Below are 12330 nucleotides of genomic sequence, written 5' to 3'. Positions count from 1 at the left end.
TCAATCGCAGCAGAGTCGCCGACTCAGCAGCAGCTCCTCCGATGTTGTCTCACCTCTCCCCCACCGCCACCGCCCCGTCCCCTCCGTGCCCGCAAAGCGCAAAGCCGAAGATGCGGATTCACTGCTAGCAGCCTTTCGGCCGCATTATTCGCAGGAACCGGCGCGGGCTTCGTCTCATCCCATCCCCTCCAAGCCTGCAATCGCTCGCCCTTCATCCTCCTCCTCATCCAACAGCACCACCAACACCCTCGGCCAGAGAAACAATGTGCGACGAGGGTCGACCCCGCACCAAAAATTCATCGTCACCCGCCGTCGGTCCCTCCAGCTCAGCACCCCGAGTCCCGGCCCTGTTGGCGCCCTTACTCCCCCCAGCGTCGTGATCCCTTCCCCCTCTCGCCGGCAGAGACAAGAGATCGCATCGGCAGAGTACGTCCCTCCCCCCGATACCGTTCCCGACGGGATCTCCGAAAAATACTACCCCATCAACGTGCACCAAAAGCGCGCCAAGAGAGGAAGACACCCGACCCGTCGGACCGCCACTCGCGATGTGATCTCCTTTGCAGTCGAGAATGAAGACGATAATGTTACGGCGCCCAAGATCCTTCAGAAGAAGATCAATACCAAGCTCCACACCACCTTGCAGCGGAAGCTGAAGAAGATCTCCGGACCCGCGGTCACATTTGTCCCCGGTGACGAGCATCTCCTGGCGCAGTTCGCGGCGAATTTTGAGTTTGTCAACTCATATAAGACCCGTCAGGGAGTGACGCCCGTGAGTGAGGAATTCAATGCGGGCTGTGTGTGTGCCATCGCCTGCGATCCGTCGAGATGCCTGTGTCTGAGCAAGGAGGAGGACACGGACGAAATGGTGGTGGGGTATCGCAGAGCCCATGATAACATGCAGATGCTGGTTCTCACGGATGAGTTCCTGAAACGCAAGGCCATGATCTATGAGTGTAGTTCGCGGTGTGGGTGTGACGAGCGCTGCTGGAATCGCGTCGTCCAGAGTGGTCGTACCGTGCGGTTGGAGATCTTCAATACTGGGAATAGAGGATTCGGTATGCCTCCCCCCTCTCTGACCCCTACATCACGTCAGCGTGAAATAAAATTACTGCGATGCTAATTAACCCGCTCAGGCCTCCGATCCCTGGACCTCATCCGCGCAGGCCAATTCATCGACTGCTACCTGGGCGAAGTGATCACAAAGGAAATGGCCGACGTGCGCGAAGAGATCGCCACGTTGCAGAACGGCTCCTCCTACCTCTTCAGCCTGGACTTCCTCATCTCCGAAGACGAGAGCAAGTACGTCGTGGACGGAAACAAGTACGGCGGCCCCACCCGCTTCATGAACCACTCCTGCAACCCGAACTGTCGCATGTTCCCGGTCTCGAGAAACCACGCCGACGAGTACCTGTACGACCTGGCCTTCTTCGCGCTCAAGGACGTGCCCCCCATGACCGAGATGACCTTCGACTACAACCCCGGCTTCGATGAGGCGTCTAAGACGGTCGATCCGAATGCCGTGCAGTGTCTCTGCGGCGAGGCGAATTGTCGTGGTCAGCTGTGGCCGAATCAGCGGAAGGCGAAGGGGATGATCTGATCTGATTCTCATTATGAGTCGGATCATCCGTCTGTCCTCCTTTACTTACCCTACCTACCTTTGACAACATGTCAGTTCTGGTACGGATGCTCTGACTTCATTTCATTCCATTATGATCGCCTGCTTGCATTGCATGGAGTTTGGGGAGTTGAGTTGAGTCCACAAGACTAGCATTGCATTGTCATTGTCGTTGTCATAATTTCAGTTTCAGTTCCAGTGTCACTTTCACCAATTCCTCACATGATATGAGAGAAATAAGAAAGACAAGAGAAAGAGAAAGAGAAGAGGAGGGCGAGGTTCAATCCAATTCCATCCCACAACACAGCGCTATCGCACGTGACTGTGTCATCTTCACTGCTCAATCCTACCTTACATGTATCTATTCCATTCGTTCTTGCACAGCTGGACTCTGTTCCTTTCTTCCTTTCCGTCTTTCTGCTTCACTGACTTTACTTCACTTCACTGCACATGCTACACTACAATAATACCCCGGCGGTGTGTTGATCTGGTCCGGTCATCCGGTCATATCTCTTTCTTTCTTTCTTATTTCCATCTTTTGTTTCATTTGATTTGTTTCAGGCCTGACTCCTGTACTACACTACCTATCTACCTATCTACCTACATACCTACATACCTACATACATACATACACACATACATACATGCAATTAGTTACCCTACCTACGGTACGTGACACGCGACACTCAGGCGGATGATCTTGTTTCTTTTTTTCTGTTGTTGTGCTGTGCTGTGCTGTGCTGTGTGTGTGGTTGGATGGATAGTACGGAGTAGATCTGATCTGGTCTCTGTAATTTCTCTGTCGGTACTCTGTACTGTTTGTTACCTTATAGTATTATTATATCTTAAGATATCTAACTATCATGTAGCCAAGGTATGTAAGTAGGTATATACTATATGTACTGCAGGTAGGTAGGTACGTAGGTAGCCAGCCTAATCCGGACCTACCTGCCTACCTACCTGAAACAAATACAATATGACAGATCGATCGGATCAGATCATACATCCAAGATTGTACTTAGGTAGTCCGTACCTACCTACTAGGTACAGTACTATAAGTAAGTGCCGCAGATGCAGGATGGTGTTCATTTCCCCGATCAACCAATCAAGTAACTACTCCGTAGATTGAATCCAATCGCCATAAACCCAGTACAGCAGCAACATACCATACCATACCTATCTAACAAGGGGCGAAAGGGGAGAAAAAAAAAAGGAAAGAAGGAAAGAAAGAAAGAAAAAAAGAAAAAAAAGGCAAACACTCTAGATAAGTAGATAGGACTAGCTATCTGACGCTAAGATAGAACTTAGAACTCCTAAGGACATAGGTAACCGACCGACCGAGTGACCCAGAACCAACCGAACAGAAACCGAACACCAGATCGAACCCAAGAGTAAAGTAGAAAAAGGCAAACCGAAGTTCAGCCTGACGCGCTCATGAAATAGACATATATCTAGCTGCTGTCCGAGCATCGCATAGCATGGCAGGGCATGGCATGGCATCGCATGCTGGGTATTTGGTAAGTAGATGCGATGGTAAAATAACACTCGACACTGCGATAAATCATCACCATCATCCTCATCCACAACATCAGCCCAGAGAAAGCGAGGGAAGAACAAAAGAAAAAAAAAAACACACAAACAACCGGCTCAACCAGATGACGAACAAAAAAGTAAAAAGCAGAGCGAGCGAGCGAAAGAAAAAAAAAAAAGGGACCACCCTCAAGATAGATAGATCAACCACTCAATCAATGACACCTCGACAACCACAGGCAGAAACGATCGACACCTGAATCTATTCCCAACGCGGCTCAACTCTACCCCCTCCCCTCCATGACCTCAAAGATCCCCCCCATGACAAAGCGCGGCTGCGCAAGCCGGACGAGACCAGAGGAGCGATCCGCCAGGACGTCAATCTCGTCGAGACCCAGCGAGGGCGAGGCGTCCTCAAAAACACTCGCGTCCATACTATCCATGGAAAGGGCGAGTGGGTCCACGGGGCGGGGCTCCATGAGATCTAGGCCCTGGCGTTCGATGGCGTCCTCGCCGCAGCGGGAGCGTTCCTCGCAGAGGGCCATGTCGACCTTTGAGGGGCGACGACGGAGGAGCATGAGGGAGGGGCGGCGGAGGAGCGACGAGTAGGAGTAGGAGGAGAGGCGGCGGAAGGGGCTTTGGCTGCGGCTGGAGGGGGAGGAGGATGTGGTGGTGTTGTAGGTGTTGTGGTGGTGGCTGTGGGTGTTGGTGAGGCTGATGGGGTCGCGGGTAAGACTGAGGCGGCGGTGAAAGTGGTGGTGGCGGGAATTGGGAAATGGTGACGATGTGGGCGACGAGGTGGGACTCGCGGTGGTGGAGCTGAGCGGAGTCGCGGTCGTCGATGTGCTGGATGATGGACCGGGCGGGTGTGAGGAGACGGGCATGGGCATGGCGTAGCAGTCTGTTACGCTGGTGATGGTGGTGTTGTTGCGATCGGGTGAGAAAGAGGTGTGGAGGGAGAGACCGCGCGAGGTGGCCTGGTTGGTGCGCATGGTCGGGGGAGGATTGATGATGGTGGTGATGATGATGATGATGATGATGGTGGTGTTGTTGGATTGAAGATCGGGGACCGGCCCAGTTAGCTTGGTGGTTATGGGTATGGGGACGGAGTCCGAGCGAAAGTGGGATTGAGTGATGGAAAAATGGGTAGATGGATTGGATTGGATTGGATTGGATTGGGTGGGAGTCAAAGGAAGAGGAAGAATCCGGAGTCGAGGCGTCGAGGGTATAGAAGGGTAGATATAGTCTCCGTCTCAGCGGGTGGTGAGACGCCGCCTCAGCAAAGCAAAGCAACGCAAAGCAATGAACGGACAGGTCAAAGGCCGCGGGTAGACAGGTAAGGTTCGCGAGTGGAGAGAGAGAGGCGACGAAAGAGAAGATGATCCGATGGCTCCGATGAAGGGGACAGGATCAGGATCAGGCACAGGCACCGTGACCACCGGAACCAGGAGTTTGACAGGGAGAGAAGAGATAAAAGAGAGAGAGAGAGTTGGTGACGGTGACGATGACGATGACGATGAGAGTGGATTAAAAGCCAGTTGAGTTCTGTTCCGCTGCAAACGGCGCTGGCCACTCGCTCGCTTTTCCCCGTTTCCGATCAACAAAGCAACGCATGCATCGTCGGCTTCTCTTTCTCTCTCTCTCCTTGCTGCCTTGCCTGCCCACCACCTCATCCTTCCTCATCCTCTTTCCCCTTCCCTTTCCCTTTCCCGCCTGAACCATCCGGACCAAGACAGTTAGTTATTTGGTCGTCCCTCACGGTTGCCTGTTCCGGCAATGCCAAGCACCCTCCCCTTCCCCCTCTGCGCCAGGGAGTGACACTACGAGTACGCATGGAAGTAGGAGTTGGCACAGCGAGGTAGTAGTAGTTACTTGATTCCGTCTCTCATTATAACCCTCCCCCGGCCAAACTGTACATCCTGTGTCTGTACACCGGTAACGCATGCCTCCCTCGCTCCGGAATCAATCAAGCAATCAACGCAAATGACTTCTCCCACGCGCCACCGCTATGCAAACAGCATGTCTCTAGCGATCAATCGCATCTAACATCTCATCTAGGTGGCTCTCCCCATCTGGATGGGGAGAGTAAGTATTCGACTTGGTGCCAACCACCAAGGAACAAACAGACAGACAACAACAATAGAAACAGCTAAAAAAAAAGAAGAAAAAAAAAAAAAAAGGGAAAAAGACACTGCGTTTAGATATAGGAGCGTGACCTGGAAAACAACAAGACCATCGCAATGAAGCAGCCAAGGCACGCCAAAAACAGGAGCAAAAAACAAAAAAAAAATGCTACATCCCGAGAATCACTTTTCATCCGGGGACATCATGGCAACATCGCTCGTAGATCAACTTCGCTTGTCATCACCGACTTACTATAGCTCTAGTCTACTCCCCCGATCGACGGCGTTGCGTGAAGCTGCGCCGGATACTCTCACCCCAGGCCGACTCGCCCAGCGACTGCATCACATCGTTGACGTTCATGGCGCTGTTCTCGCGGGAATGTTGCGCCGAGCTGCTCTCGATCACGTCGTGCAGGTCCGGCCCGCTTCCGTACGACGACGTCGTGTTGGCGCGCTCCCGATGAGGAGACAGGGACGGGCTGATGCTCGACCATTCCGTCGAGGGCGAGTGCAGGGCCGAGATGCGGCCCATGGGACTGGTGTCGATGGGCGGCAGTTGGAATCGTGACCCGGGGGCTCCCGTGGGGGAGATCGGGGACAGCATCGGCTGCTGCTGCTGCTGCGGCTGCGGCTGCTGCTGCGAGGACGGGTCTCCTGGTCCGACCAGTGTATCCGCTCTGACTCGCAACCCTTCCGCAGTCGCGGGCTCGTCCTGCGATCCGTCGTCCACGAAGATCTCCGGGACCGAGAACTGAGGCACGCCGCTCATCCGCGCCGACTTCTTATGCTCGATGCGGCGCCGGAACTCGCGAGACCAGTACAGGGTGTCGAAGAAGCCGATCACGGTGTGGCGGCGGATGGTTTCCTCGACCCGCTGGAGTCGCGCCCGTCGTCGGAGGAATTCTTCCAGCCGCAGGCTCTTGCTGTCGCTGATCACGTTGTAATGGGCCAGGATCATGAGGCATGAGTGGAAGGAGATGCCGCGCACAGGGTCCGCGGAGACCAGGACTTCCTCGTAGAACGAATTCAATCGTTGCCGGCGAGTGCGCACGGCCTTGACCGGGATCCGCCGGAGGATTTTGGCCATCTTGTCCAGGTCCAGCCCATCCATCACTCTGCGATGCGCGATCAGCGAGTCTCGCTGGTCGACCCGGCACTCCTCCATGATTTGCCCAATCGTGAACTCGCCATCGTAGATTCGCATCGAGAACACCCCCGAGAGCTCTCCAAGCAGCCGCGGGAATTGTTCTTTGGTGATAAAGCCGGTTCCGTCGGGGTCGTATGTAGCCCACGCATGCTTGAAGCGACGAACATCCTCGCGACTGACCGCGTAGAGCCCGCTGCTTTTCTGATACACGTACGAGAAACTCTCGAAGATCAAGGACGTGAACAGAGACACAAAGAGATACATACTGATGATGTTCCAGGCAATGAATAGACACCGGGCCCAGGGTGCACTACCACAGTCATCGCCGAAGTAATCGCCGTTGTACGTGCAGTATGGTGGTAGCATCGTAGCGTAGTCTTCCATGATCTGGTTCCATCCCTCCCCAGCGCTCATCCGGAAGAGCAGGATGAGCGACCTAGGAATGTCCCGGAAATTGAGGTTGTTGGTCTCTTGGGACCCGAATTTCGTGAGCCCGAACGCTTGGTTCATGGCAATAGCGAACACGAGGAAGAGGACAAACCAGGTCGCGAGGAGGTTCCCGATCGAGGTCAGACTAGCAGCGGCTGTTTTGAACAGTTGATCAAGCTGGTTGTTTCGTGGGATGATGAGCAGGGTGATGGACACAAGGAAGAGCTTGTTCAATTCGTTGATCACTTGGCTCGTCGATGAAAACCTCAAGACCGTGGTGATCAACGTTCCAGTGACCGAGAGAAGCGAATAAATGTCCCACGAGCTGCGGCTGAACCGATGCCAGCCTAACCCGAGAATCCGGATGGCCACATTGGCAATGTAGACGAAGTTGAACACAAAGAACAATATCTCTGCAAAGAGCGAAACCGAGTTAGCAAAGACAACAAAACTGCCGAGCCCTGGAGTTTGACAAACCTCTGACGTGATCCCATTTACCCGGCTCGGGATAGTATTCCAAGACCAGCAGCAAAAGATGGAGCGAGAGAATGAAGGTCACAAATCTTGCCCAATAACCGTGCTTCTTGACGGCGATTCGATAGCACCGCATCCTCCACTCCTGACTCTTCTTATCGAACGACCGTTTCGAAGGAGATATCTGTCGGAGAAGCTTCCTCAATTCTAGCCAGGATCGCTGTTCGGCGGTAAGGTAGGCGACACCAGTCTGCTCCGTGTAGTTGCGCATGAAGACAGACACGAACAGCGTCAAGACGAAGACGGCACCGAGCAAGTTGAAGACGATGAAGAAAATCCCATTGGCCGGCGCCACGTAGTCTTGCGGCTGCATGAAAAGCCCGGTGATAGCCATGGCGCTTTCCTGTACGTCGATCCAACCTTCCTGAGACACGATCTGGAACAATATGAAGAGAGAGTCCCCGAAATTGTCAAAGTCATAGTAGGAATTTTGCGCGGTTCGCGGAGCGAGAACATCCCAATCGTAGGGCGAGCTCTTATACTCGTTGATGCACGCATCCAAGCTTCCCGAGATATCGCCGTCGTTGCACGACATCATTCGACCATTGAAGAGGGTAACTCCGTAGATAGCGAAAGGGATCAGAAAGCTCATCGAAACCGCGGCAGCCTGCCTTGTGGATCAGTTTCTGTATGTGCAGAATATGCATAAGACAACGGACTTACCGAAATGACCTTCCATCCGCCGACAATGATGACCGCATGGAACGTATTCTTTGCACTGTCGCTGACGTTCAAAAGTCGGAGAGCTCTCAGGGCCTTGAAGGCCCCAATCGCCCGGGTGATGCCCCAGTCTGCGTACAAGGATCCACCAACACTGATCCAAAGCGTAATTAAGACAACCCCATCCAGAAAACCCCAAGAGCCACGGAAATATGCATTAGGTGTCCAAAAGAAACCATCCGCAATAACCTTAATGAGCGCTTCGATGGAGAACAAAACCGCGAAGCCCATATCAGTGTATGTGAACCAGTCCCTATTATTCTGGAAGTGGTCTCTCTGATAGATTGGCGTGGTTATACATGCCAGCAGGACCATCGCAACGATGGCCGCATAGATAAAGGCGGAGAACGTGTACCAAACAGGCTTGTAGGGGTCTACACCCTCGACTCGCTGGACTCCGCGCCCAGGCCCCACAATGCGCTGACATAGCTTCCGAACGGGGTGTGCTGGCGGGAACATGAAAAGTGACTTGTTATAGTTTGGGTGTCGCATGAGATACTCGCGCTGAGCTTTTTTCCTTTGCTCCGCAGCAGACACAAACTCCTGAGCCATAGTTCTCGGGTCCAGCTCTTCGAACGCCCGCGAGATCTCCAGCTTGGAATAGAAAGGGTTCTGTTCTTTCCGCATGATTAAAGAGGACAGCTTCGTCCACGTGCGCGAGAAGAAGCCGGGCTGGGCTGTGTCCGCCGTAGCAGTTGTCTCTAGATGCGTGCTGTCTCTCGGCCGGTTCTCCGATATCTCATTCTCGTCGAGGAACTCGTGGACAACAGCATCCTTGAGCAGCATTTCCAACGCCGCTGGGCCATGGTCCAGAGGGTCCTTGTAGCGACTGGAATCCCGTCCCAATTGGAGAATTTTGGAAAGAGACAAATTGCCCTGGGAAGACATGTTGACCTGCTTCTGTTCCAAAAAGGCTTTGACCTGTTGGAGTCGCTTTTCATCTTCTGAGACATCGAAACTTTCCTGGATGACAGCAATGAACATGTTCAGGACAATGAAGCATGAAAAGATGAACCAGATTATCAAGAAAGTTGCCGATATCCAAGCCGTATCGTAGGAATACGTGTAGGTGGTGGCATTGTAGAGAATGGTTGTCCAATTCTCACTCGATAGAAGTTGATACATCCCGAGAAACGAGTTGTAGATATCAGAGAACGTGACGATAATGGTGTCACCGTCGTTGTCCTCCTGGGGTATTTGACCGCGAAAGAGCTGCGTAGCAAAGATAGACGCCAGGAACGTAACAAGGAACACGAAAACGATAAGGTTCAAAAGACCAACTGCATTGCGGAAGACAATCATAATAAGATCCCTGGTCATCTTGAACGCAAGCACGACTCGGTATACTCGCAGAACCTGGAAGAGCGTGAGGACATCGTATGTACGCTCATGCGCCTTGATCGCCGGGATCTGGATGATGCAAGTGCTAACGACAAGCCCCAGATCGACCCAGTTTCGATACTTCCTGTGGAATGAACGCCAGTCAGAGGCAAACCGCAGGACTATCTCAAAAAGGAAGACGAGGGTGACGATTGTTTCAGTGTTGTCAATTAGCTTCTTTCGAGCAAGTCCCATGGAAGAGCTCCTCAGAGCCTGGATGGTAAGGTCGAAGATGATGATGCACACCCAGAACCACTCAGTCTTATCGTAGAGACGTTTAATCGTACTGATCTTGCGAGATGACACGTCCTCCTTGTCAGTTTTGTCGATCTTCTGCGAAGCAAAGGCACTGCGCTGGCTCTCCTCTCGAATGACTTGGAAGGAGTGGGTGATAACCGCAACCAGCAAGTTAACCATCCACAAACTCAGGATAATAAGTCCGCATACGAAGAAAAGAGAGGCCGCGAGGTAGTCACTGTCAGTAGTGTAATACAGAAGGTCAGTGAAGGTGTTCGAGCTCATGAGCACGAACACAAGCTCCAGTGAGTTCAAGATATTATCAAAGCTCACGGTCCCGTTATACGGGTTGGTTCCTTCAACACAGAGAGACCCTACAGGGCAGAGGTACCCCTTCGGACTGGACGAAGTCGGGACGTTGTTTGACTGAATCCACGGCATGCTTTGCCCGGTGCTCGCATTGACATAACCCCCGCAAAATTGTAAGCTGCCATTAGGATCGTTTTGAGTGTAGTTACTTTGACCATCAACGCCAATCCAAACACAGGTTCTTCGAAGACTGGATTTGAAGCTTTGTATGCCAACAATAGCAAACAGAAGCCAAAAGAACCCGATAAGAAACGCCACATGTGTAAGAAGCGGTGCCGCCTTTTTGAGACTCCGGAGGATAACCTGTTTCCATGTTAGTGAACAATGTTGCTTGCAGATAGCACGTTTCCCCTACTTACAGAAGTACCGTTGGTCAGCGCAAGAAGACGAAGAATTCGAAGACAGCTGAGCATGCTAAACACGTAGAGCTGCTGGCGTGTCTCGACTCCATATATAGAGAGAAAAAAGGAGATCCAGTACGAGACTAGAGCGACAAAGTCGAGACGGTTGAAAGAGTGACGGAGAAATGCACGGTGGGCAAGTCTCACACGGCTCTTCTGACGCGGATCATCGGCCAGCTGGCGTTCCAGCTGACGTTCCATCTGATTCAGTCCGCCTGTAAAGGTGCGTAATATGGAGGCTTGGGGTTGTTCCGGAACGACAGAAGGCCTTTTCGTAGAGAATTGCCGCTGCGGTATGATGAGATTCTTTCCTTTCTCGGTTATTGCTTTCCTGAACCCAAGTGATCGGTCTATAGTACTGTACTCAGCAGGATTGATAATGAGCCCGGACACGATGATCTTCGCGATGATTTCAAGTGTATAGAAGATAAAGATAGCAAAATAAGGGTAGTCCATGGGATTGGATCCCCATGTCACCGCTCTTGGATGAGTCCAAACCGAGCGTGAGCCCTCGATAGTCAACAGAATGGTCTGTACAACAATCACGACCAAGATAAACGGCTCCGTAAATGGATGGACCAGGAGATCACACAACCACATCCGTAGAGCGTTTTCCGGACCCAGGAAGCCCAAGGATTTCCCCTTGAGGGGGTTGCTAATGCCGCGCCATGCTTTATTGTCCGATGGCAGTTTCTCTCCGGGAGCGAAACTGTTCAACGAACTGCTCGACGGCGCATCATGCGCGTAATCCGGCAAGGACGGGAGAGACGGCGGCTCCTCCATCCGCGCATTTCGTTGTGATTCCTCCCTCAGGATCGACTGTTCCACCACTTCGGGTTCGTTACTGAGGTTAACGATACGCTGGGACATGGATTTCATCATCGAGCTGGCCCGCAACAAGGCAGATCCAGAAGCCGAGGGCGACAGCGAACGAGACCTGTCCCCCGCATTGCTTGATCCACGGGACCTGCTAATGAAGCCGCCCTCCAGATCATCGCCCAGTCGTGACCCCGGGAGACTGACAGCGGGGAATTGAACGTCATGGGCACCGGTTCCGTCACCATATTGTCTATTGTCCGAGCCCAACGCTCCACTTATCGGCTGAACGTGTCGGATATCCGTCAACGGCGCGGTGTCGGTGTAGCTTTCGGCGTGGGAGGGGCAGCGTTCGGCTCCATCTAGAGGCACGTTGTCGAGGTCGATGCTGGAGGCTGCCCGGCTATGCGTCGGGGAGAGGGCGGCACTGGAGGATGGCTGGAAGCTGAGTCCGACCGAGGACATTGCCTGGGCAAATGCCCCCGGATCTTCGACGGCAGCATCGCCGTGCTCGTTGAGGACCCCACGATGCGGGTGCGCATTGCCCGCCGCATTGGCGGGTTCGACAGGAGAGTCCTCCGCTATCCGTTCATATGTCCGTCCTGTCCGGCCTCTGCCGGTCAAAGATCGTCCCAACCTCGTTGCAACACCGGGGGTGGCGTCGCGTTCATGCTCTGGTATCGACGGACCGGAGAGATCCTGCAAGGGGATAGAGTGTTCGGTCGAGTAGGTATCGTCGTTAATGCCGCGGTCATGGCCATTCGAAGCCATCGTGGGCAGTCTCAGAGGGCTAACCGAATGCAGACATCGCAGACTGTCGAGGAAGGAAGATCAGGAGGGCCGTGAAGCGTCGGGGAGGGCGGAGAAGCAAAGCGCGCTTGGGATAAGAGAGTACCGAGGACGGAGAAACTAAAAAGGGCTTAAGGACTTTGGGTAAGTTTAGCGGTGGCGCGGCGAGCGGAAACGTGGGCAGTGGGAGGTTGGAAGCAGATCCAATCAAGCCAAGCGGCCGTGGAAGGCAGCGGGCAT

The 12330-nt window shown here is 53.2% G+C and overlaps 3 protein-coding genes across 3 annotated transcripts; 1 reads left to right on the top strand and 2 right to left on the bottom strand.

Annotated features, from left to right (window-relative positions):
- Positions 1-373: 373 nt before the first annotated feature.
- clrD (histone-lysine N-methyltransferase Clr4) lies at positions 374-1597 on the top strand (the record flags this gene model as incomplete). The annotated part of the gene is made up of 2 exons (XM_025539147.1): positions 374-1055; positions 1134-1597. Coding segments are annotated over 2 exons (1146 nt in total), but the record flags the coding sequence as incomplete, so codon positions are not given.
- Positions 1598-3417: 1820 nt separating this feature from the next.
- BO70DRAFT_128212 (uncharacterized protein) lies at positions 3418-4268 on the bottom strand. The gene has a single exon (XM_025538006.1). It carries the CDS (start codon positions 4135-4137, stop codon positions 3430-3432), a length of 708 nt encoding a protein of 235 aa, XP_025402604.1. The 5' UTR covers positions 4138-4268; the 3' UTR covers positions 3418-3429.
- A 1028-nt stretch (positions 4269-5296) lies between these two features.
- Positions 5297-12107, bottom strand: cch1 (calcium channel protein CCH1). Its single transcript, XM_025545163.1, has 4 exons — positions 10444-12107; positions 8042-10387; positions 7322-7985; positions 5297-7257 (listed from the first exon to the last, which is right to left on the bottom strand). The coding sequence occupies exons 1-4, from the start codon at positions 12070-12072 to the stop codon at positions 5534-5536; spliced, it is 6363 nt and encodes a 2120-aa protein (XP_025402603.1). The 5' UTR covers positions 12073-12107; the 3' UTR covers positions 5297-5533.
- Between the last annotated feature and the right edge of the window lie 223 nt (positions 12108-12330).

Source organism: Aspergillus heteromorphus (assembly GCF_003184545.1).
Source record: "Aspergillus heteromorphus CBS 117.55 chromosome Unknown BO70scaffold_3, whole genome shotgun sequence".
Classification (NCBI taxonomy): domain Eukaryota; kingdom Fungi; phylum Ascomycota; class Eurotiomycetes; order Eurotiales; family Aspergillaceae; genus Aspergillus; species Aspergillus heteromorphus.
The sequence above is the reverse complement of the archived record's forward strand: the minus strand, read 5'-3'. Positions and strand labels throughout refer to the sequence as shown.

What these genes read in the sequence shown, in the direction of transcription:
- BO70DRAFT_128212 (XM_025538006.1), bottom strand. Translation starts at nt 4,137, where the DNA reads ATGCGCACCAACCAGGCCACCTCGCGCGGTCTCTCCCTCCACACCTCT.
- cch1 (XM_025545163.1), bottom strand. Translation starts at nt 12,072, where the DNA reads ATGGCTTCGAATGGCCATGACCGCGGCATTAACGACGATACCTACTCG. An exon ending in CGCTGACCAACGGTACTTCT is followed by an intron (nt 10,388 to 10,443) that starts GTAAGTAGGGGA and finishes ACATGGAAACAG; the next exon opens with GTTATCCTCCGGAGTCTCAA. An exon ending in GCGGATGGAAGGTCATTTCG is followed by an intron (nt 7,986 to 8,041) that starts GTAAGTCCGTTG and finishes TCCACAAGGCAG; the next exon opens with GCTGCCGCGGTTTCGATGAG.